A 24,430-nucleotide genomic window follows, 5' to 3' on the forward strand; every position below is an offset into this window, starting at 1 on the left:
CTTACTGATCGTAACTTTTGTGAAAAATTGCAAGCACAGCAAGTTACAACATCGTCTCGTCTATCCAAATGTAACATTTATAGTGAAATGTATTGTACACTTCATCGTAATGGGCCTCAGCAGGAAATAAATCAGGAGAGGAGTGATCCCAGCAGGCATGTCATATGACGTTGATGTTTTGTTCTGTTTTGGTTGTAAAATCTGGTGACCAAAATTGTCTAATGTCTAATACTGATGTCATACATCACTTAAATGTCATAATGTGACGTCCATACAATATCAAAAGCTAACATTACCAGCCGTTTATCTTTGGTTGATGTTTACAATGTATGTTGTCTCGTGAACTACCTAAAATTCGTCTTGACATTGAAGTCTGACGTTGTGTTCTGACGTCAACCCGATTTTCATATACAACCAAATTTCTGCACTTAAGGTTCCAAAGTTAGACTGATGTTGGCATGCAACGTCAGTTTTACATCTTTGTGATGTCTGGAGCCTGCTGGGATATTTTGCCAAAGAGGGCAAATATGGTCATATTTCTTTTTAGATGTTGGTTTGTAGGAGACAAACCAAGAATACAGACTACTTTGCTGTTAGTAGTACTCCATTATTATTATTTAATGTTAAAATAATTATTGTCGGGTCAAGAGTTGACATCTAATACCGACATCATCTGGCGTTGATATTTGGTTGGTTTTAGGCTGTGGCATTAACTAACTAAAATCCAACATCATGATAAAGTCATGATATGACATCTATACAACGTCAAAGTCTAACATCAGTAGACGTTGATCTTTGATTGGTTTTATGTTGTGTAATTACCTAACTAACGTTCAACATCACTTTAATATGTCATAATGTGACATCCATACAATATCAAAAGCTAACATTAATAGCCGTTTATCTTTGGTTGATGTTTACAGTTTGTGTCATGAACTACCTAAAATTCGTCTTGACATTGAAGTCTGACGTTGCGTTCTGACGTCAACCCGATTTTCATATACAACCAAATTTCTGCACTTACGGTTCTAAAGTTAGTCTGATGTTGGCATCCATCATCAGTTTAACGTCTTTGTGATGTCTGGAGCTTGCTGGAATATTTTGCCAAAGAGGACAATTTTTAGATGTTGGTTTGTAGGATACAGACGAAGAATACAGACTACTTTGCTGTTAGTAGTACTGCGTCAATATTTAGTGTTAAATAATTACAGTCGGATCAAGATTTTTGCGAATTTCTGTACATTTGTGGGGGGGGGGTTTGTTGTTTTTTGTTTTTTTACAAATAATTGAATCTTTTAAGATAGAAAATTCCATAAAAAAGCCATTCTTTTATGTCATCCAGCATTATTTTGTGGGTCTTTTGAAAATGATGTTTCAGGCTCCGCTTAAGCACTGGTCTCATTTTAAAAGTACTGTTTTGACACCAGTATCTTGCAAATAAAATACAGCCGATAACCAGCTCTAGTCTTGAGTGCCTCTGGAGCTCGTGTGCAGGTCGATGGCTGAATTATGAAGTCAGCAGGATTGCGGTTACTGTGGAAGCGGTCGGGTTGTGACACATGCTCCCCCAGGGGAACTCAGTGCTAAATAATCTAAGAGGAGTTTATATTTTCTCCCATTTTCCTTCTTTTCCTCCTTTCACCTCTCATGTGTGTATGTCTGCTTGTCTTTGTCTTTTCACTTTCCTGTGCTGTGCAAACTCGAAACGGGCACCGTCATTGTTTAACAAATGGCTTCCCTAATTGTAAGTCAATTTCCTCCGTCTATTTAATATTATGCCAGTGCACGTAATGCAAGCACAATATCGTAAATCCCTGCTTATGCCCAGCTAATACTATTTACATCCACGCCGCTGCCTCTGCTGTGATTTGGCAGAAGCAGTGAATGCGTGGCGGCATTTGCATTTGTGTCTGAACGGTGACAAAGCCCTATCTCTCTTTCTCTCGCTTGCTTTTTTTTCTAGCTGTGAGGAACTTGACTACAACAGATTAGAGGAAAGATTGTGTTCTGACCAATCCATTCTCATTGGCTAAAGCTCTCGCATTATAGCATTTTCATTGTATTGTCCATCTGAGGCTTGCATTGAGTGCGGGTGGTAAATATTTGTAAGGCTCTGACCACCCAGGATTATTTAGTCATTGCTTTGTTTGTGAAAGAAGGGGTTTGTTCGATGAGGTCTTGTTTATGTTTGGCTTTGGTTCTAACTTTCTGTCTGTCCTGGAACTTGGTGGCCGATGCTTATGGATTCTGTTAGCACATGTGTTAATAAATGTATCCAAGTGCACACCGGCTGCACAATATATCGATTCAATGTGATGATATCGCAATGTGCACATCCGCAATAGTCACAGAACGTTGCAGAATGTGCAATGTTGAGTTATGATTATAGTTGACTAGGAGAAACACATGACTGTATAGTTATTGCAGAGACAGAATGAAAGTTTTTCATTTTCACGTGTTTTTCTTAAGGCCTGAGAGAGTTTAAAGCATTCAGACATACAAAATTTTACCATTTGTATCTTTAATAAAGAATAATTTTATTGAATTATTTATATCAGTAAAGATATTTGCAGTGTTATTTTACATTTAATTAATCAAATTCTATACTTATTCTATAAATACAATTTGACTGCCCTAAAAACCCTAAAACACAGTTTATTAAATTTTTTATCTTAGATTGTTTGTATATGCTTGTAATTTTGATTACATTTTATACATGATATACTTCCCTACAGAATCAAGCCAATCATTCTAAATTGAAACATTTTTTTCCAAATAGCAGTTTTTAAGTCATCCAGTGAAATATATGAAATATAGTCATCCAGTATATATATATATATATATATATATATATATATATATATATATATATATATATATATATATATATATATATATATATATATATATATATATATATATATATATATATAGCAGAAAAACAAAATACAAATACATTTTACTGCATCATGGAGCCCTACACCAAAGTGCAAAATTTCGCCTCAGAATACACTACAAATATTTTTATGGCTCTTTGAACTGCCTTTTTGGTCTTTGATACAAATTGTGCCATTTTGGTGACTGTCACTTTAAATTCAAATGAGATTGTGCTCTCAGTCCGTTTTCAAAAGAGGGTGGAGCTACAAATGTATCTGTGTCAGTATAATGGCAGATTCAAAACAGCACTAATGTTATCTGTGTAAAACTGAAAAAATCTAAAGAAGAAGCTCTGATGATATTAGTCTATAGAGTCTACAGTCTTCATTTGTGCATCATAAAAGTCGATTTTTATCATTGGTGCATTATAAAAGTCAATTTGTATCATTTGTGCATCAGAAAAGTCATGTCTCTTAGTGGCTGGCATTATTTTTGACAGGCACAGTACGAAAACTCTAATGGTAGATGGCTGCTTCTCACTCAGGGCTGTCTATGGTAATGAGGGAGAGATCATCACTAGTGGGTGGGGCTTTCCCCTCTAATAACATGTACAAAGGGAAAATGTCAATCTAAGTGTTTCTGGACACTGTTTTTACGAAGTGTGATTATTAAAATTTGAATTTATTAATTTTTGTCATTAAAAACTATAAGGCTATATTCACAAACAATTGCCATACAACTGTGTTTAAACCTCTTATAAAAGTGATTTTTGCATAATGTGTCCACTTTAAAATGAAAATCATTTGCTCACACTTATGACTTTTTACATTTTTTTAAGAATGTTGGAGGCCATGCACCTTTGTCCATTGTCAAGGGGGACCGAAACACAGTTTTTGTCTTATAATATCTTCTTTTATGTTCGACAAAATAAAAAGTTACAAAAAAATGTAGAATGGAATGAGGGAAAGATACAAATAACTCGTCTTTTGAATGTTTATTTCACCTTCCCCTCCACTTTTTCCAAACCTGTTTATTTCTTCTGTTGAAGGAAAAATAATATATTTTGAAAAATGGTGGAAACCGTAGCCACTGACATCCGTAGCATATTTTATCCAAGTATAAATATCTTCCTTTGTGTTCAACAGAAGAAAAAGCCACTTGTGAGCCACTTGTATACCTAAGTTACTCTGGATTAAGGCATCTGTCCAGTTCATAAACAGAAAAGCATTTTTCTGCCTATCATACAGATTTTTTGTATTGTTGCTAGGGCTATGAGATTAATCGATAGCAATTTCCATGCACAATTTGTAGTTTCTAGTTATAGTTTTACTCCAAACTTACTTTATTACTTCAGTCGAGGGTTTGAAATCCTTATCTGAGATCATTCCGTAGTCCTGAAATTATTAGTAGTGATGTTACACTCTTTGTCGATGCTTCAGAGTGTGTGTCAAGAAATCCTGGAAGCTTTAAGTAAAACCCATATTGAGGTTTGTATTGTTTTGGAGCAATGATGTCATTGATGATGTCTGGAGCCTCATTTTTGCATCAATGAATTCAGGAATTGGTTTGAATCTTGGCGTGAGATCCGCTACTAAGTTAAACAAGCATATTTACTACCCTCTGTCCATTTAAGCCCAGCCACTTTCCAGTTTTATAATAATAATACTGCCACATATTAAGTGAAGTTTCACAAACTAATTTCGAGAGGAGCACATGATATGATTGACTGCAGCTGGCCACTCATCTACATTCATTAGTTAGCCAATCAGATTAATCCAAACTCACTTCGTTTTCCGAAGAAGCCCCCCATCCACCCCTTCTCCTCCTTTCCTCCTTTACCACGAGGAGTTCTCAAGAACCACCTGATCTCGCACTCCCCTCACATGTTCTATGGACCAGGCGGGAGCCCTGGGCTTAAAAATCTCCGAGCTCTGGGTTCTCTCCTGGGACAGCATGCCAAACCTGTTGCTAGAAGGGATACAGCTCTAGACAGAAGTTAACCAAAATTATATATATTATTTGTTAAATTACCCTTCAAACTGTGTTTTATTAACATCTACCCCTACCTCAAACCTAAACCTAGCCCTCACAATAATTAATGTTGTACAGTGTCACAAAAATTATGCTATATTAATGTGCGCAAGTATACACATCTGTATCCCTTCGAGAAATTACCCTTCATCTCACCGTCACTAATAATTAGTTATGCTGAATCAGTGAAATCAGGTAAAAGGATAGTTCACCCAAAACTGAAAATTCTGCCATCATTTAGTCACTCTTCACTTGTTCCAAACCTGATTGAGTTTCTTTCTTCTGTTGAACACAGAAGAAGATATTTTGAATTAACCTGAAAACCTGTAACCATTGACTTCCATTAAGTTTAGAAGAAAGAAACTCATAAAGGTTAGGAACTTCTTAAAGGCAAGTAAACAGCGAGCAAATTTCCATTTCTGGGTGAACTATCCCTTTAAACCTCTGTTTACGGTATAACGAAACACTATCTAGATTATTCACCATTTTCGCATGAGAGCACCCTCTGGCCTTTGGAGGAGGTTTCCTGCTGATCACAACTTGCTTCCCTGACAAGATGTGCATGACAATAGCAGTCTTGCTCAGTCACGTTTGCAATATCATTTTAGTTAATCTCTCAGCTCTAGTATTCATCCCTTTAAAAACATAGTTATAAATTATGAGCTGTTCCAACTGTTTTGTCCTCATATATGTTGGCATGAAGCAGCAGGGCAAGTCTCGTCAGCCTTTCGTCACACTGTTCTGGATGACTGTCTCCATATCCCTTCCCCCTCCATCCCTCCTCCCGTTCCTCCTCTTCACCTCTCTCTCCGAGCTCCCTGCACACCTCTAGGGATGCTAATTAGCCAGACTGTATGCCTCTCTATCTCTCCCACCCTTTCTCACTGTCTATCTCCGCGGTCCACTTAGGGACCAAGAGCCCCAATCAGACTAATCAGAGCACTGTTTAGCATTCAGATCGGGTAGCGGAGCCCCGCACTGCCAGCCTCACTGCCATGCCGGAATTACCCTAATTGCTCCTCAGCCACCGCCAGCCCTTTTTGAGTGCATTTGCAATCGTAAGCGGCCCAACACTGGGCATCACAATTATGAAACAAACCCAAGCGTTTGATGGGGAGGGTGTTGGTGGATGCTGGTGATAAAGGGCAAACATTTAATGGACACGCACTGTGATGTTATTCTATTTCATTTATTTTCACTTCTGAGGCACAGAAGCTGCTGTGATATGGACAGGCAGGAGCTGAATTTTAGAACAGTTTCAGAAAATCCCCAACAGGTTTCAGTGGTCACAGTCAGTAAGCCGGCGTTTTAAATTTAGTCCTGCCTGAGAGGAAGTAGTTTAATTTTAGCTTTAAGCATAGCAACTGTTGTTGCAATAGTGTCATTATTCCTTTGACCATCACAGAGCGCCAAGCAAGAGCTCTGTCAAATCTCAGAGGAAGAGCAGATGAGAGATGAACAGCTGACAGAAACGCTGAAATGGATTCATACCAAGGGCAAACAGACTCATTATAGGCTTATTATGCTATGAAATGTTGGCATATTCTGCCTCTGTTTTATCTCCTTTCCTTCTTTCCAATAACTGAAGCTTCATTTTGAACACTGCATTTTCCCTGTGCCTCCATAAGCTGTTGTTGTTTCCTTCGTTCTCTTTTCCCTCCCTCTTGTCTGATATTGACCTACAGTAAGCACTTGAGATAAGTGTTGTGGTTTCTTCTTATGCATTATTCCCCCACGTATGTAACGTTTGCTTTTGATTTATTCTCCAAGGAGAGGTTTGAGGGTTTCAGTATGTTTTCATTTGACGATATGAAGGTAACTGCACGCTAATGCAGGCTGTCAAAACAAGATTGACCCTGGAACTAAACTAGCATGGTTGCTATGGTTTCAGCCCAAAAAAAAAAAAATCAGTTACTTCAGTCATGGTGTTAGTGCTGTTGAGCATAATTGAACAAAATATCATAAAAATGTCACACTGTTGTTGTAGCTGTGTCTGTGTGCAGCAGCTAAAAGCATTCAATTAATGTCAGGTAAATGTCATTTCAGATACAATGTGGCTATTTTGTTAATATCAACAAAAGAAGCCAAAGCAGGACCGCAATTATAAGCAGGCTGGAATGGACCCTTTTCACTAGACTGTTATGACACGTTTAACGGTCATCATAATCTTAAATGCTTTAAAGTTTTTAATATTTATTTTTTTAAACCGTATAAACATTTATATGCATTTATGAATGTATTATATCATCTTTACGTCAAATTACAAACAGCGAATTACCGCTTGTGTGAGGTGTTTGAAATGCAGCGTCTATGGGGCTGAGAGTATATTTTGTTAAATAAGTTTTTTATTTGGTCATTGAATAAGCTTACTATAATCACAGATGCCAGGATTAGTTTTTTCTGATATGCACACATTTACAAAAACAAACGAAAACAAAACAAAAACAAACACCCCAAGCCCAGCCTGTAAATATACAATACAGTGATAATCAAAACAACTTTTTAGTTACAACACATTGCTTTGGGTGGAAGAATTCCCCATCAAGTGACAAAAGAAAGGGCCCCAAATCTTCTGAAATTGTCCAATGTTGCCTTTTAAAATATATCTGGTTCGTTCCAAGTGCAGAGTAGATATCAATTCTTCAAGCCATAGTTTAGCAGTTGGAGGATTAACATTTTTCCAGTATAATAATAGCAGTTTTTTGGCTGTAATCAAACAATATGTAAGGAATTTCTTTTGTGTACTGCTCAATGAATATGTATGATCAGAATGTTCTAATATGATAAGCACTGGGTCAGGATCTATGCGTTGATCAAGAACATCTGAAAGCACTTTAAAAACCTCATTCCAGAATCCCTGTATTTTACGACAGGATACAAAACTATGAGCCAAATCAGCTTCTTCTGATTTGCACTTATCACAAATGGGAGATATATTGGGGAAAATCCTATGTAATTTCTTTTTAGGGCTGAGAGTATATTTGACGTTGTTCTCTTTTTTTGTGGCCGTCATCAGTCTCACACAATTTTTTTCCTTTTTCTGTATCTCTTGATAACACCATTGGAAAGTTTTTCTTTTATTATTTCAGGAAATAGGACTATAAAAAATTATTTGTTGTACTCTTCGATTCACTGCGCTCTAAGTTTACCCAACCATGACACCTTCTGCTACTGAGCAACCCGGAAATGTGAACCTTTTTTTTTTTTGAGAGTGTACATGCAATGGACCCTTTGTCTCTCAGAAAAAAGAGTACATAGTGGTACAAATAATGTTCCTTAAGGAACAGTTTTGTACCTTTGTAAAAGTTGTACCTTATATGGTACAGAAAAGACCTCTTATGATACTGCTCTGTACCGTTTATGGTACAATTGAAATGAAGGTATACAATTGTTCTCATTAAAACAGTACATAAGTGTTGGACAACTCCTTCTTTATTACAGTATCTATGAAAATAAATATTACTGGAAAGGCAAAGTGATTTTATGAATAGTTTCCATAGAAAAACATAAAGAGTTCAGATGCAAAAGCCACTAAACGCCACTTCCCCCAAAAATGAGATAATGACATTGAGTGAATGCTTTAGGCATGTAGTCCACCATCAACAGATTTGTTTGAAATCATCTTAATCCCAGCATCAGCACATTCAGAAATAACAGTTTGTTTGCAATAGCCGCTAAACGCCATGTCCCTTTTACAGCAAAAACCGCTATATCCTGAGTACCAATCAGAAGGCGCGAATCGAATCATATGTTTTCAAAGTAGCAGCGCTGATACACCGGCTTTTATGAGAAGACGGAGTCTTAATTTTAAAAGACGGAGTTTGATGAACAGGATGAGCCTGCCTGACTGTCAGTGAATGGCAAATGAAAACATCCCTTACCTCAAAACTGTAGCATGCATTCATAACGTTTGTTTGCGCAGCGGCGCTACTTTAAAAGAGTCTGATTTACTATAGCTACATTAAACAGTAACTCCATTTCACAAAAGACTAAGTTAAGATGCCTTTCTAGGTTAGGATGCTATGAGGATAAACAAGAGATGAAAAAAAGACCATGCAAGATCTTGAGAATAGTGAGGATGAATAAATGACAGCTTCTGAGAGACATCCTCTTTTTTGCACTGTAGGCCTACCTTGTGGTTTGTTTGTTAATGCAAGCTATGTTTTAAAAGATAATATATAATGTATAAAACTATACATTATTTATATTACTTCAATAAATTATTTTTATTTTTTATATTAATGGACAATGCACAGATATTGATGTTTCACAATGTTTTTACACTGCATTATTTGAATCTAACAAGCTTGTTTGCATTGCTCTACTTACATTTAAACCCAAATCCCAAATATCAGAAATGACAACAGATTGTTAAGATTTAATTCATGTCAATTTCAATGTTATTTATTAATGGAATGACAGATTACATTCATTCATTTTCCTGCTACTTAGTTTCTGGTTTATTAGGGGTTACCACAGTGGAATAAACCAACACTTACTTGACAGATGTCTTTTTAATTTCAGGTGGTTTGATTCATTCATTCATTTTCTTTTCGGCTTAGTCTCTTTATTAATCTGAGGTCGCCACAGCGGAATGAACCGCCAACTTACAATTTAGCCTACCCAATTCACCTATACCACATGTCTTTGGACTGTGGGGGGAAACCGGAGCACCCGGAGGAAACCCACGCAAACGCAGGGAGAACATGCAAACTCCAGACAGAAACGCCAACTGACCGGCTAAAGCTCGAACTAGCGACCTTCTTGCTGTGAGGTGACAGCACAACCTACTGTGTCACTGTGTCGCCCTTCAGGTGGTTTGTGTATGTGTTTTATGTTTGGTAAAATAATCTCTAATTGCATCATTAGTGATTTTTCACCTCATCACCAATAGGTGGATTTAGCTGGTTTTGACACAAAAGAAAATCTACCTTGTTAAAAACCAAAGAATTGCCTAAAGTGACATTTTTGGAAAAAAAATTATTATTATTTACTCGCTAATAACCTTATCATTACATATGAAATGAAACTTCTAAACCTAATCAGAGGAGCCTGATAGAAAATGCTCATTTACAAGAAAAGAGGTCAGATGGATTTAGAGCATTTTACCTCTGAACTCTTCATATGAATCATCATTTAAAAGCATTTGTTTAAAGAAACTCATAAACATTAATTATAAAGTTCTTGTTCTGGCCACTGTATAAAAGGTATACAAAGCAGTACATTAAATATGAGTAAAAATAAGTGGAAAAAGTAAATGTTAAGCAGAAAAAAGTATGAGTTTTTCATAATTACAAAGAAATTAATTGGTTTCACTGAGTCATTACTTGCCACATCTCCCAAACAATGTTATCGTATCAATATTGGTGAGTACAAGAAAAAAGGTATCAGTGCATCTGTATTTAATGTTACATGACAGTATATGCCAGTAAAATGAATATTCCTGTTACATGCATCATCTAATGAAGCTAAGATTAAAACAGAGACTGGAATTGATCTTGTGTTCTTAACCTGTTCTCATCATCTAACATGTTCATTTTTAATAGAAAATGTGATATTACTGTTTAATACAGGGATTCTGGAATAGTTGATTTTTATTCGGCAATCACGGCTTTCCAAGGTATGCTGTTTCCTGAAAAGAACCAGTAAAACTAATACCACAGGCTCATCCAAGTACTATAATTAATTTTGACCATGATCTGACACTGTTCTTGAATATTGGCATCATCTTGTGATGGAATAATAATAAGATAGCTGTATTCAACCATTTTTTTTGTTTTGTTTTTGCAACATTTACCTTTAATAAAGCTTGTTTTATCAAGAGCATTTAATAATCAAATTCCTTTAGTCAAGTGATAAGCCTACACTCCCACGGTGTAGAAGTCACTGCACACTTTCTTTTCCTAAAGACCCTGGTTTACTTTAAATGAAATCAAAAAAACAGCAGAAATTGTATATTTTTGCACAAAATCCAGCCAAAACTAAATTACTTTTTGAATTCGTTTCGGCAGTTTGAAACAGCTCACCAAAGCAAACTTTTGGGGGAGTTTGATTTGATCCTAAATCCTTTGTTTTTTTCTTAAAAGAAGACTCTTGTGCTCACCAAGGCTGCATTTATTAATTAAAAAATACAGTAAAAAGTGTGAAAAAATAATTGCAGTTAAAACATATGTAAATGCTTTAATGTTTAAAAATATTATTTATGTTATGGCAATACTGGATTTTCAGCATCATTACTTAAGTCTTTTGTCATGTGATCCTCTAGAAAACATACTAATATGATGAGTTTGAGCATAAGAAACATTTTTGTTCTTGTTTGTGTTGAAAACAGTATATACTCTATATATAGCAGCAATGTACAAGAGGCTGTGCTGTGAATGAGTCACAGGTTAAGGGCATTGATATGTTCACTGTATGTTCTGTATGAAACTGTATGTTCACAAATACTTTATTGCTTTTATTGTGTTAAAGGCAAAATATATGTATTAATATTAGGGATGCACCAATACCAATACTGGTATTGGTATGGGGCACGATACTGAGGAGATACGAGTGGCGCTTCTGGTGTGCGACTTGCTTTTGAGCAACTGACGCCCCTGCGGAAGGTCGCTGGTTCGATCCCAGCACGGAGCGGGTTGGGTGCAGTAGGAACAGTGGGGTTACATTGGTGCCGTGACCCGGATGGGAGTGAGGTGTAGGGGGTTAGTGTAGGAGAGGCCATGGTCTTTAGCCTTCGTGTTAGAGCAACCGACAGTTTGATTCCAGCTTGGAGCAGGTTGGGTGCAGTAGGACCGGTGGGGTTACACAATGATGTTGTTTAGTGTGAACTTACACTTTAAAATAATAATAATTTAATTGTTAATCTTTCTATAAGCTTACTGATTATATAATGGATGTAGACAGTATTTTAACAGTATTTTAAAGGAATTATGCTTACCATTGTACTTTTTTTTAAAAAAGGGAAAGCCACCAGAATGGACTGTACTCAGATTGTGGAGGCATACTGTATGCATCGGTGTTTGAGTATTAATGCAGCACAGACAGGCAGGTATATAAACAGTGAAGCAGCAGTGGAAAAGGGCACATCTCAAACACACACACACACACAGTTGCTGATGCTGTTGCACAGTCTGTTTACAGAGGATTAGTGGAACCTCAGGGGACAATATGATGCAAACAAGGGATCAATCTTTTACCTGCTGTGAATAAAAAACCATGCAGCTACCTTTCCTAATTTCTTTATATGGCAGGTTCAATCGTTCAAGTGGCAATGACATTAAGGTCAGCTTAGATGGCAAAAACAAAAGCTCATCAGCTCAGTTCGTCTTTCTATCAATCATCTCAGCAGGACACTGGACATGCTTTAAGTTGCTTAAAATGTCTTAAGGGGTTTTTGTGTTTAGTTTCTTTTTGTCCAAATACTCTATCACAATGTTCTGGGGCCTTGCTTGTTAGACACTGTATGGTATTTGAGGTGCAATGAATGCCTGTCGTGTATTCAAGCCTGATGACTAATGCAGTGTTTATAAATGTGAGTCAGGATGTAACTGTATTTAAAAACACTGTCGAAACACCAGGGGATTTGTTCAGAGTCTAAACATGTTGACTTTAATTCACTCTAAAGTGTTACTGAGACAATGAAGACAAATAGTTCTCTGTTTCCCTCTTCGAGGTGATTTGGTGTAAAGAATGGGATACACTGCTTCCTTGTTAACTCAATTCAATGCTGTACTAGATTTGCAGAAAATAAGTCAAATTGCATTGTTGAGGGGAATGAACACAAAGTTGCATTTCATCATTATTATTTCAGTCAGGTTACTGGTTGGCCCAGTAAAATGAAACATTTACAGAGATTATAAAATGATTTTTAGTTCCTCTCAGTTCTCAAAAAATCATTAATTTAACATTTTTAGTACAATAAGGTTATTGCAAACTTCAATATCAGAATAATTGTCAACACAGGCCTCCCACCAAGCAGTTTCTTGTTAAAAAGACATCTAATCGACAACCAAACATTGACATCTTGCCTAAAACTAGGCTACATTTGGGCTGTCAGCAAAATTCTAATAGACGTATAACAATAGTTCAGAAATAGTCTAGTCATCAATTACACAGGAATGAATGACTGTACATGTGAAGTCTATTTGATGATTGTAATGAACGAGTAATGAATCTAATGACACATTTTTGTGAACTGTACTTTATACTCCTCTGCAATTTACTCTGATCATTTATATTTAGTAAAGAAATACAGACAAAAGAGTTTGTTTTGTTATAGTAACCCTTTTTTCAGCTTATTTCAATCAATATCATTCAGCTTATTTCATTATCATGATAAAAGTATCAGCAATTATTGCTAAATGAAAAATTTATATCGTCATTTGCCTAGTCAGAGCATGATTTTTTTTTTATTGTTAACAAAGCATACAGACTGAGAAAACGATATTATGAAATATATCAATTCAACTACCACCACCCCCGGTCTCTTTAAACTGGGGTATCCAGTAAATAGAAGTTAACAGAAAAACTAAAACAAAGTACAGCATCAAGTATTAATTATACAAAATAAGGCAATCATACTGGATCCTGATCATTGTTTTGTGCAACAAACATAGAGATTTTGTCAGCAGCTGAAGTCCAGATCTTTAATATACACATTTGTTCCAAGTTCACTAGAGCTGAGGATAATTCCAACATTGCAATGTCCTGAAGTTGTGCCAACCACATGTCCAAATTATGTGGAGACAGCCAATGTTGGGTTCGTAGTTTTTTTGCAGAAGTTAAGCCAGCCAGCCAAACAGCTTTCTGTAGCCTGGTAAGATTCAACGTAGAATCATTGCTCAGTAGAATAGAAGGATTCACCGGTACGGGATATTCAATCATTTTAGATAAGATAACAGACCTCATTACAAAATGTTTGTACTTTTCCACATTCCCACATCATATGAAAAAAAGATCCAAGTTCCTGGTCAGGACATTTATCACAGAGAGGACTAAAGAAGGCGTTGATACGATGCCTTTTGAGTGAGGTCCAGTAGGTTCTATGACAAAAGTTACAGTGAATGAGTTGGTGATTGGGGTTCTTAGATGAAATACAAATGTTCTGCCATACTCTTTCCCAGTCTGTGACACCCTCTTCTAGTTGACAGTCAGTTTTCCAACTGCACTGTATAGCTAAATGCTTTGCTGTAGTCTCTAAGGCCTTTCTGTACATCCATGAGGTCAAATGATTAGTTGAGGACAGATCAAACCAAGCAATGATTGGTTGAGTGGGTAGATTGTCTCCCCAGGGAATCCCATAGGCCTTCATGGCCGATTTTAATCACAAATATTAAAAGAGAGAAGAAGGTTCTGTTTCACACCGCTTACAAAGTTCTTGAAAACGTAATATGTAATTTGAACCAGAATATCTTTTAGCATATAAATGCTTTTCTGCATCCAATTCCTTGAAAAAAATAGTGCAACACCAGATCAAAAATCTTTATTTTTCCCAATAAGTGCATGGTTGTGCTATTTATGTGAACAATGAATGTCTTTTTCTAATAATCTAAAATTTACTATTGTATTCCCAATAATTGGACCAAAAGCTTGCATACACTGTTTGCTTTTTAAGCCCAAAGAACAGAATATCTTTTAATCTATATTTATCAGCTAATTTCATTTCGATTTCTCTCCAAGGAACTCTAGAGAGTGGGTTAAGCCAAACATGATTAAATTTTATTAAATTTTATTTAAAAAGCCCTATGGTATAATTCGGAATTTGGAAGAGATAGTCCCCCATTATCTTTTGTATGTTGTAGAGTTTCAAATTTCAATCAAGGTTGCTTATCATTCCATATGAATTTACGAATCATAGAGTTAAGTTTGTGCCAAAACTTTTTTGGAGCGGGTAACGGAATCATAGAACTAAGGAAATTCATTTGTGTCAAGATGTTCACTTTAACACTTGCTATTTTAGTATGCAATGATAAAGGCATTGAGGTCCATTTTTGGAGATCTTGTTCCACCCTAGATAAGGTTTGTAGATAGTAAGTGTCTTAGCTTGCAAAGGTGACTGAACAGCAATGCCTAAGTAAGTTACAGAATTTTGTATGGGGACATTACATGACAGCTTAATATGTTTAGCTATAGAGTTAAGTGGAAGCAAAGAAGATTTATCCCAGTTGATTTTGTATCCAGAAAACATCTTTGCATGATTTTTAAAAAACCATGTAATCTGGAAAGTATGGTAGTTTCTCACATCCGTGTCATCTTTCAAACATTTCTTAGAAGACCTACTGTATACATCAGGTTGCTCTGATCACAGGACATAATGGCTGATGGAGAGATGGTACAGAAATGAAGTGTCTGAGGAATATTTGGGGTTTTGGTGAAGAATGTGGTGATAGAGACAGGATTGACTTTGGGCCTTTGGTGTGTTTGTTTAATGGGCAGGAGATTCTGTGGCAACTCTAGGGTTTGTCATTGAAGGACATCAGAGGTTTAAACAGAAAATGGCTTTTAGGACAGGAGGATCAATGTAGAAAGAGAGAAAGAATTTACAAATGATAAAGACAGGTCACAAGTGCTGTGGGTTTGAAGTGAAGCGCAGACCACTGTGCCACATGCAGTATCATGCTGTACATTACTCTGTGTGATTTTAATTCTTTTTCTCTATTATTCAAGTGTTTGTTTTAGTAGTTTAACCAAATTTCGAAAGGTTTTTCCACAGATTTATTTTTCATAGATCCATGGTGTGAGGGTGTGCGTGTATGTCAATACATTGCTAACAATTGAAATAATTCATTTATATTCTCTCTCAAATAACGGCTACTGGAAATTCTGCTTTGAAATTAAAAAATAACCTGCACTTTTTTGCATTAATATAGTTTTCCCCCAAAATATTTTTGTAATATTTAGTAATAACTAACTGTAATATTAAATAATAGTAACGTTTTACTGTAATATTTCTTAAATAAATATTGTATTGTAAGTATTAGATTCCAAAATAGTGAATGTAAATTGCAATATGCTACGCATTTTTAAAAGTATTTAAAAATCAATTTCAGTGTTAGTTAAAGATAGTACCATTGATTGTTAGTTCATGTCAGATTAGTGTGCATTTAAAAAATAATAACAATTTATTTGATTGATTGATTGATTGATTGATTGATTGATTGCAATAAAACATAAAATTATTAATTAATGGAGTCAGCTAAGATTTTTGTAAGGATTTAGTTTTTCAATGTTAGCTGGAATTATCTAATGTAGTGTACTAATCTTAACAGATGGAACCTTATAAAGTATTACTGCAATTTTTAGCTAATCACAAAAGGAATTTTCATTTTTCTTACTGTAAATTCAAATGTTTAAAATACCATATATTCATTCACTGTAAAAAAAATGCTGGGTTCCACATAATCGATATGTGTTGGGACAACATTAAGGAATTAAGTTCATTTCCTTTTCTTTTTTTTTCAAATTTAAGTTTTGTTAAGTTAAGTTTTTTTTTTTTTCAAAACTACATTTTTTGGGACAACAATGAAGTTGTCCCAAAAAAAGCTCAAGAATTGTGTTGTTTCAGTTCATTTTATAGTTAGAACAAACATCAAAAGTCATTTTTGAGTGCTATTTACACATAGATTCTTGATAATTAAAAACGGTTACTTTATTTCTTATATTAGGGCTTCACAATTAATCGATAAAAGATCGCGATCTCGATTCGACCTTACACACGATCTTAATTCAGCTTTTCTACGGTTCAGCCAATTATATTTTCATGGTCAGGAGAGACGCATAAAGGCAAGTGCACAAGTCTATATACATTGTTTAGCAACATGGACACCTCCAAATGAAGGTAATGAAGTTAATAACGTTCAGTTTGTTGCACAGCGATCGTTTGGGAGCCGCGCAGGAAGTATGATTTGCATGTAGGCTGTTTTTTTTTTCAAAGTTTTTTCAAAGTAAAACCAAAAACTAATTTAAATGATCATATCGCATTTTAGAGTTATCATTACGACAAGCGTTTGATATGTTTTTTATTCATAGTGAACACAAAGTGTTGTGCAAGAAAATAAATGTTTAACAGTGTCAGAATAACTAGTCTAGCCTATATAATGTTGAGTATAATACAGGAGAAAATCTGATAATGACAAATGTCTCACTTTACCAGTGAAATAAAATGGTCTAATAATGTTGTCAATAACAAATGACAAGCACACATGTATGTATCAGTCATATTTCAACCTAATGTGAATTAGCAACCAGGACATATTTAAAGTCTGTTCAAGTCCACCATTCCAAAATGTAGCGTTTTAACCAAGAGTGGACGTACACTTAGGCCTAATATTATTATTGTTGTTTTACCATATGTTTAAAAATAACAATAATAAATAGCCTACTCATATTCACTTTTATTTTACATCTACAGAATCGTCAGAGAAAATCATGATCTTGATTTTAAGCAAAAAAAATCGTTATTCTCATTTTAACCAGTATTGTGCAGCCCTATTTTATATTATTATGTTATTAAATTCTTAAAATCTTAATAATAAATCTTATTTATATCTGCCAAAACATTAATATCAGTGAAGCTTTTTTATCATGCTGCAAGTCTTTAAAAAGTTGCTCAACAGTTAGACCATTGATTTCCTCATGAAGGCCAATTTCTCCTTGCCTCTGGCACATGGCGAGTGTTATTTTTGGCCTCTGTGTGATCATATGTGTATTTGTGTGTGTGTGTGTTTCAGATCTATCGACGCTGCTGGTTGGTGTTTAAGAAGTCATCCAGTAAAGGACCTCGCAGACTGGAAAAATACCCTGATGAGAAGTCAGCCTACATCAGAGCCTGTCCTAAGGTACACTTCTCACCCCAACAGTTCAGCCGAGGCCTAATCTGAGCCGCGGAAATGTCACAGGGGAAATGAAACATTCAAGGAAAACATTCAAGTGTCACTTCAGTTCTCCAATTATACTTACAGCCGCGTTGAGCACATTCACCCAGCACGAGCTGCCGGCCGAGATTACGAGAGCGCCAGTGTGTAAACAGATACATTTTTGAATAAATGTATCCATGCAACTTTGCTGACTCACAGGCCTCCTATTACTGTGTGTTCATCGGCCTCATTTGCCTTTCTTTACTGCTCTCTTCTGCTCCCACAAGCCGCTGTAGAGTCTGAAAGATAAATTAGATGATTAAGAGAGCACAAGTGCCTTGCCAAATGATGCAAATGATGTTAGTCTGTATAACTGGGCTCTGTCAGTTTCTTCTCGCTTTGCATTGGTTGCTTTTCTTGTGTTCACACAGGTGACAGAGATTAGTAATGTGAAGAACGTCACAAGATTGCCTCGTGACACGAAGCGACAGGCCGTGGCCATCGTTTTTACAGATGACACCTCTCGAACCTTCACCTGTGAATCAGGTACGTCATCTTTTACTGAGGCTTGTTTTGCTGCAGGATGCTTGACTTAAAGCTGCAGTTTGTTTTGTTAAAGATTATCCTAAAAGTATTTTGAGCAAGTACAAAGCACTGGGTCGGCCCAATATACAATGGTAAGCTTGTAATAATGTTTGCTAATTTGAGTGGTACTCGTTGGCAGTGGTAGAAGGTGAACTGAAAAATACTAAAGAAAGGTACCAATACTTGCCAAACAAATGAGCACAATTAGAGTTTTTCTCTCTGCTGAGTATTCTCTAAATACTACTCAAAATATGAGCAAAAAGTCACTCTTCTTTAAGTAAGGCAAGGCAAGTTTATTTATGTAGCACATTTCATACACAGTGGTAATTCAAAGTGCTTTACATAAACAAGAATAAAAGAGACAGGTATAAGAACATAAAAACAGATAATAAACGTGATTAAAAACTGTTTCAAATGTATTAAAACAGGTTATAACAGAATAAAAAAGAAAAGAAAGACATAACATTGTGATCTGTTGGACGTAGCACAGATGTGTTTTCAGTCTTGATTTGAATGTGCCTAATGTTGGAGCACATCTGGTCATTTCTGAACCTGATTCCAGCAGCGGTGTGTGTTGGGGGGGGGGGGGGGGGTGGATTCACCCTGCTTTGATTGAACCCTTGGAATTTCTAATTAACTTGATGTTAATGACCTAGGTGATCTGTTTACTGAGCATATGTGTAATGTATTTATGTCCTTGCCATTTAGTGATTTATAGACCAGTAACAATACTTTAAAATCTATTATTAATGCGTAACTGGGAGCCAGTGTAATGTGATGTGCAAAATGTGCAAGTAATCAAGATAGTGAGCAGCAAGTATTATGCTCTGAAAATTATTCCACCTTATACCCTGTAAATGAAAAATGAAGCTAACGTTGGTGACATTTTCTTTTAATGCTGTTTCTAAGTGTAAGTTCAATTATTTGTCATTCATGGACTATAAATTGAAAATGTAATTAAATGAGAACACATGACATTAATATATGCTCCTATAATAAGCCTGAAAAGCATATTGACAGAAAGCAGTTTGATGCATTTAGATGCTGAATGAAATCTGTGTAACCAGTAAAGAAAAGATTTACTGTAGCTGTGCTGATATGTTAAGGATTAAGGCTGATTTATACTTCTGCGTCAAGTGCATGCGTATGGTCAGCCGCAGCCTTCGCGTTGTCGCGGGTATAAAAATTATCTCATGGGAATTTTTAGCTGTAACTTTAGACATTCTGGAGACACCAAAGTCTTTATCTTACTTCTTGTTGAAGGGGTAATATAGGAGCCCTTTAAAGAAGCTCTCATTATTGACATTAACATTATAGTCTGCACAGTCTGATCTCTTACTGTCCTCTAATGTATGTTTTATTCATGGAGAAGATGGATTGAAAGATCACGCTTTATTTTATTGACATGATTGAATCTACTTGCTCTCTCAGAGCTGGAGGCTGAGGAGTGGTTTAAGACCTTGTCTATCGAGTGCCTGGGGACGCGTCTGAATGACATTAGTCTTGGAGAGCCAGACCTCCTGGCCGCTGGAGTTCAGTGTGAACACACAGGTATGCAGACATTTACACTATTGCTTGTGGTAGTGGTTAATGTACACTCACAATCACAAATATATTTAAAATATAATAAATAAATATGAAAAAAACTAGTTGTAGATGCCAAAAATGTAGTCTGAAAGCATGTTTACACCTTTTAACATGTTTTATGGGATGACTAATCGATGCCTTTAAATTTTAAAATATACTTAAAATACAAAAAAAAAAAAATTGCAAAAACTGTCAAAAATAAAACTGGTGATAAAAAAGTAAAGCAAGATATACACTCAGCGGCCACTCTATTAGGTACACCTGTCCAACTGCTCATTAATGCAAATTTCTAATCAGCCAATCACATGGCAGCAACTCAATGTATTTAGGCATATAAATAGGGTCAAGAGGATCTGCAGCAGTTCAAATCAAGTATCAGAATGGGGAAGAAAGCTGATTTAAGTGACTTTGAATGTTTGGCATCATTGTTGGTGCCAGACAGCTGGTTTGAGTATGTCAGAAACTGCTGATAATCCAATAGAATCCACCAGATCTCAATGCAATAGAGCACCTTTGGGATGTAGTGGAACAGGAGATTCGCATCATGGATGTGCAGACGACAAATCTGCAGCAACTGCATGATGCTATCATGTCAATATAGAAGTCTTTGAGGAATGTTTACAGGACATTGTTGAATCTAAGCCAAGAAGGATCAAGACAGTTCTGAAGGCAAACAGGGGTCCAACCCGGTGGATAGTGTATCTAATAAAGTGGCCGGTGAGTGTAGAATCAGACTTTATTATAAGAGGCCTTTCTATAAAATGACACACACAGATAATAAATTAATAAATAAACATATAACATGTGAACACAAACCACCTATTGCTCATTTTTGGTAATATAAACAAGGGGAGTTAAACTACTCTAAAGATTAAAATGTTGATACAGAAAACAACATGAAGAGAATAGGCTGATTGTAGGTGGCTTATTTGTAAAAATTACCTCAAAAATAAATAATTAAATAAATGAAAATAATAATAAGGTTGCATTTTAACAAAAAAAAATGAACACAAGCCACCTTAATGTTTCTGATAACATACAAACTTTGATTGATTGATTGATTGATTGATTGATTGATTGATTAATTGATTGGTTAATTGATTGATTGATTGATTTTATTTTATATACCAAAGCCTACACATATATCTGAATGTAGAATTTTGTCTTTACATGTGACAACTAGCATTACAGTTGTTCTTTTACTGTTATTAAACATAGATTCAGCTTCACCTGGAAAGCCATACATTATACTGTACTTATTGGTAACCAGTTAACAGGTTACTGCATATATATTACAGTTTTTCTGTCGGAATTACAAACAATTTTCACAGTCGTTTAACCAAACTTTTACCTAGTTCTATCTCTCGCTGCTTTTCCTCTCAGAGCGCTTCAATGTATTCCTGTTGCCCTGCCCGAATCTGGACATCTACGGTGAGTGTATGATGCAGATCACACATGAAAACATCTACCTGTGGGACATTCACAACCCTCGCACCAAGCTGGTAACCTGGCCGCTGTGCTCGCTGCGTCGATACGGACGAGACGCTACACGCTTCACCTTCGAGGCCGGCAGGTAAAAAATGATCAAAACATCATTAAAAATTGAAAGACAATTCACAGGAACTTGTAAAATGTGAATTTCAGTCTGATGTGGTCATGTAGGGAAAGCATAGAGGAAGCCATTGAACTGTGGTGGACCTCCTAAAAGGTTTTATTGAGTGGATTACAGGAAGTTCAGTGGCAGATTAGGTGTTCTTATCTGTCTCTCTGCTTTGATCAAATAATAAAAGACGATTCACATCACCAGCTGGATGCCCTTTGTTGGAAAAGATGAGAGAAAAATCTGCGTTTGATATCACACTGACCCCTAGTGGCTGTTATAGTGCATCACACACATGTGTAGCATGTATGAGTTCGTTTTTTTTCTTTGCTGAACTGTGTATTGAGTGTTAATCTTGCTTTTTTTAAGGATGTGTGACAGTGGGGAAGGCCTGTACACTTTCCAGACACGGGAAGGAGAGCAGATCTACCAAAGGGTTCATTCTTCCACGCTGGCTATAGCTGAGCAGCATAAGAGAGTCCTCATGGAAATGGAGAAAAACAGCAAGGTAACCAAGAGAAAATGAGACCACTCTGAAAATATCTTTCAAAATCTGATTTAAAGCTGGAAATAGGCTGATTGGATTCATTTTAAACATTTTTTATAAATATTTACAGTAGGCTGCGCCACTGTATGAAGTCCCCATGAAATCATAGTTAACCATTGATTTGTTAGCTCACTTTGCTAGTTTTGTGGTGGACTATTTATCTGTGCATGTCATTAAGAAAAAAATGTTTTGTTTTTGTTTTTTTACAGTTAGCTACGTATATTTTAGGAATTTGGCATGGCTAACATATTTAACTACATAGCTGAAACTGTCAGTTTTGACAACAAAGGAATCTAACTCCAAACCCTTTTCCCCATCTTTCTGAATGAAATGCCCACTTTAATACATGTATCTATTCAGCTTGCAGTAGAAAAAACAAGCCACACCCACTGTTTTGTCATTTAATGTTCCGTTTTTTTAGGAACTACGTCACAATATGAAAAAAAAAAACACTGTCGCAGCTTCTGGATGATGTGGACTTTAAGATTAACGTAATACACACATGTGACTTTAACTATGTGAATTGTGTACAAAAATGTTCAAAAGATACTCTTTGGGGAAAAGACTCAACTTTTAATTAAAAAAAATTCTGGCAATAATATCAGGGTGATTGCGACATCTTAAAAAGTTATTAAAGTTGATAAATATATTTAAAGAAATTTAGGGATACTAAAAAGTTTTAAACGCAGTTTTGCAAGGTATTAAATTAGCATAATTTTTGATTATACAATGTATATGTTTTGCGCAGCAGATGCCCTTCCAGCTGCAACCTATCACTGGGAAACATCCATACACACCCATTCATACACATACACTACAGACAATATTGCTCACCCAGTTCACATATATCTTTGGACTTGTGGGGGAAACCGGAGCACCCGGAGAAAACCTACATGGGGAGAACTTGCAAACTCTAAACAGACACGCCAACTGGCCCAGCTGAGGCTTGAACCAGTGACCTTCTTGCTGTGTGGCGAATGTGCTTCTCACTGCGCCACCATGCAGCCCGTATTTTTATTTAGTATATGAATAACATTTTAGTTAAGAATTAGTTTGTTACAATCAGTATTGAGTAAATATACTATGAGTTAAAATATCGCCAATGTTAACTGAAACCTAAAGTGACAATAAGGTTTGAAAATGTATGGAAAGAGTCTTGAATTTCACTCTCTGATTCCTGTGTATACCTTGAAAATTCAGTTTTATAACATTCATGATGATTCAAAATGATATTTTATTGTTGGGGTTCAGTACAATTTTTAAACTATTTAAAACTGTTTTACATAAAGTTAAGTAACTTGTTACTATTAAAAGGTTTTCTTTTCTTTACTGTAATGTATTTCTGTGATGGCAAATCTATTATAATTCATGTTGAAAACAGTTGTGCTTAACAGTTTTGTGTTATTTTGTAAATAATTTTTGTTGGGGTTCTTTGACAGAAAAACAGAAAAAAATGCATTTATTTGTAACAGAACACTGCAGTAACAGGCCCACACATACTTGTGTATGTGGTTTACTGGGTTTCTTCATTTAAAAAATAATGATTTTTTAATACTTTACAAGGTGTATATGCTATCCCCTAAACATAATCCTTACCGAAAACTTATGCCAATCTTTAAGTATTAAAAAAAGCACAGTTTGGTATGTTCTTTAAGCTATTTAGATATTTAAGGACACATTAAATATCCTCTTAAACCCACCCTTGTCATTATAAACACATAGTGCTTATTAAAAAGGAGCTGCAGAGATTGCAGTGCACATAACCTGATTTTCTTCCTGTCATACAACAGCTAATGCCATGTTTTTTAATAGTCAAACTAATTCAAATTCTGTCCATTCTCTTCTTTTTCATCTCTGCTAGCTTTTATCCAAGGGTCCAGAGGGGACGTCCTACCCTTGCACCCCAACAGCAATCTTACCACGAAGTGCTTTCTGGCACCACATTACCGGATCACAGGCTGGAGTGGACTCTGCTAATGGTGGGATTTCATCTTGTTGATTTATTTCATCATCTTTATAAGCAGGTTATATTTTTGTCACTGTGTAGGCCGTGGATGCATAGCAGAAACACAGCTGCTGCAACAACTGTTGTCAAAACAAATATGAAAATAATTTTTAATGGTTTCCACACACAAAAAAACATTTAACAGCACAAACTTTACACCTGTGACAAAATATGGTCAAATAAACTATTCTGCATTGATTCTAAAATTATTAAAATTCACTTTTATTCTCTCTTGAATGGATTCTGACCTTAGTTTTTACATGCTTTACAAACGGCCATGCTCTGATTCTTATTCTAGTTTTACAAGTAACCTAAAATAATCATTGATAAAGTTAGGAATGTTT

The 24,430-nt window shown here is 35.7% G+C and overlaps 1 protein-coding gene across 2 annotated transcripts in view; it reads left to right on the plus strand.

Moving 5' to 3' along the window:
• Window positions 1-24,430, plus strand: part of dok4 (docking protein 4) — a 103,655-nt gene that overhangs the window by 73,621 nt on the left and 5,604 nt on the right. For both annotated transcript variants that reach the window (XM_056461491.1, XM_056461492.1), the window contains 6 exons: window positions 17,637-17,744; window positions 18,194-18,308; window positions 19,779-19,898; window positions 21,318-21,507; window positions 21,904-22,042; window positions 23,943-24,060. In XM_056461491.1, the coding sequence (XP_056317466.1) occupies window positions 17,637-17,744; window positions 18,194-18,308; window positions 19,779-19,898; window positions 21,318-21,507; window positions 21,904-22,042; window positions 23,943-24,060 (790 nt within the window). The remainder of the gene's footprint in view (window positions 1-17,636; window positions 17,745-18,193; window positions 18,309-19,778; window positions 19,899-21,317; window positions 21,508-21,903; window positions 22,043-23,942; window positions 24,061-24,430) is intronic.

This window comes from Danio aesculapii, chromosome 7, assembly GCF_903798145.1.
Source record: "Danio aesculapii chromosome 7, fDanAes4.1, whole genome shotgun sequence".
Taxonomy (NCBI): Eukaryota; Metazoa; Chordata; class Actinopteri; order Cypriniformes; family Danionidae; genus Danio; species Danio aesculapii.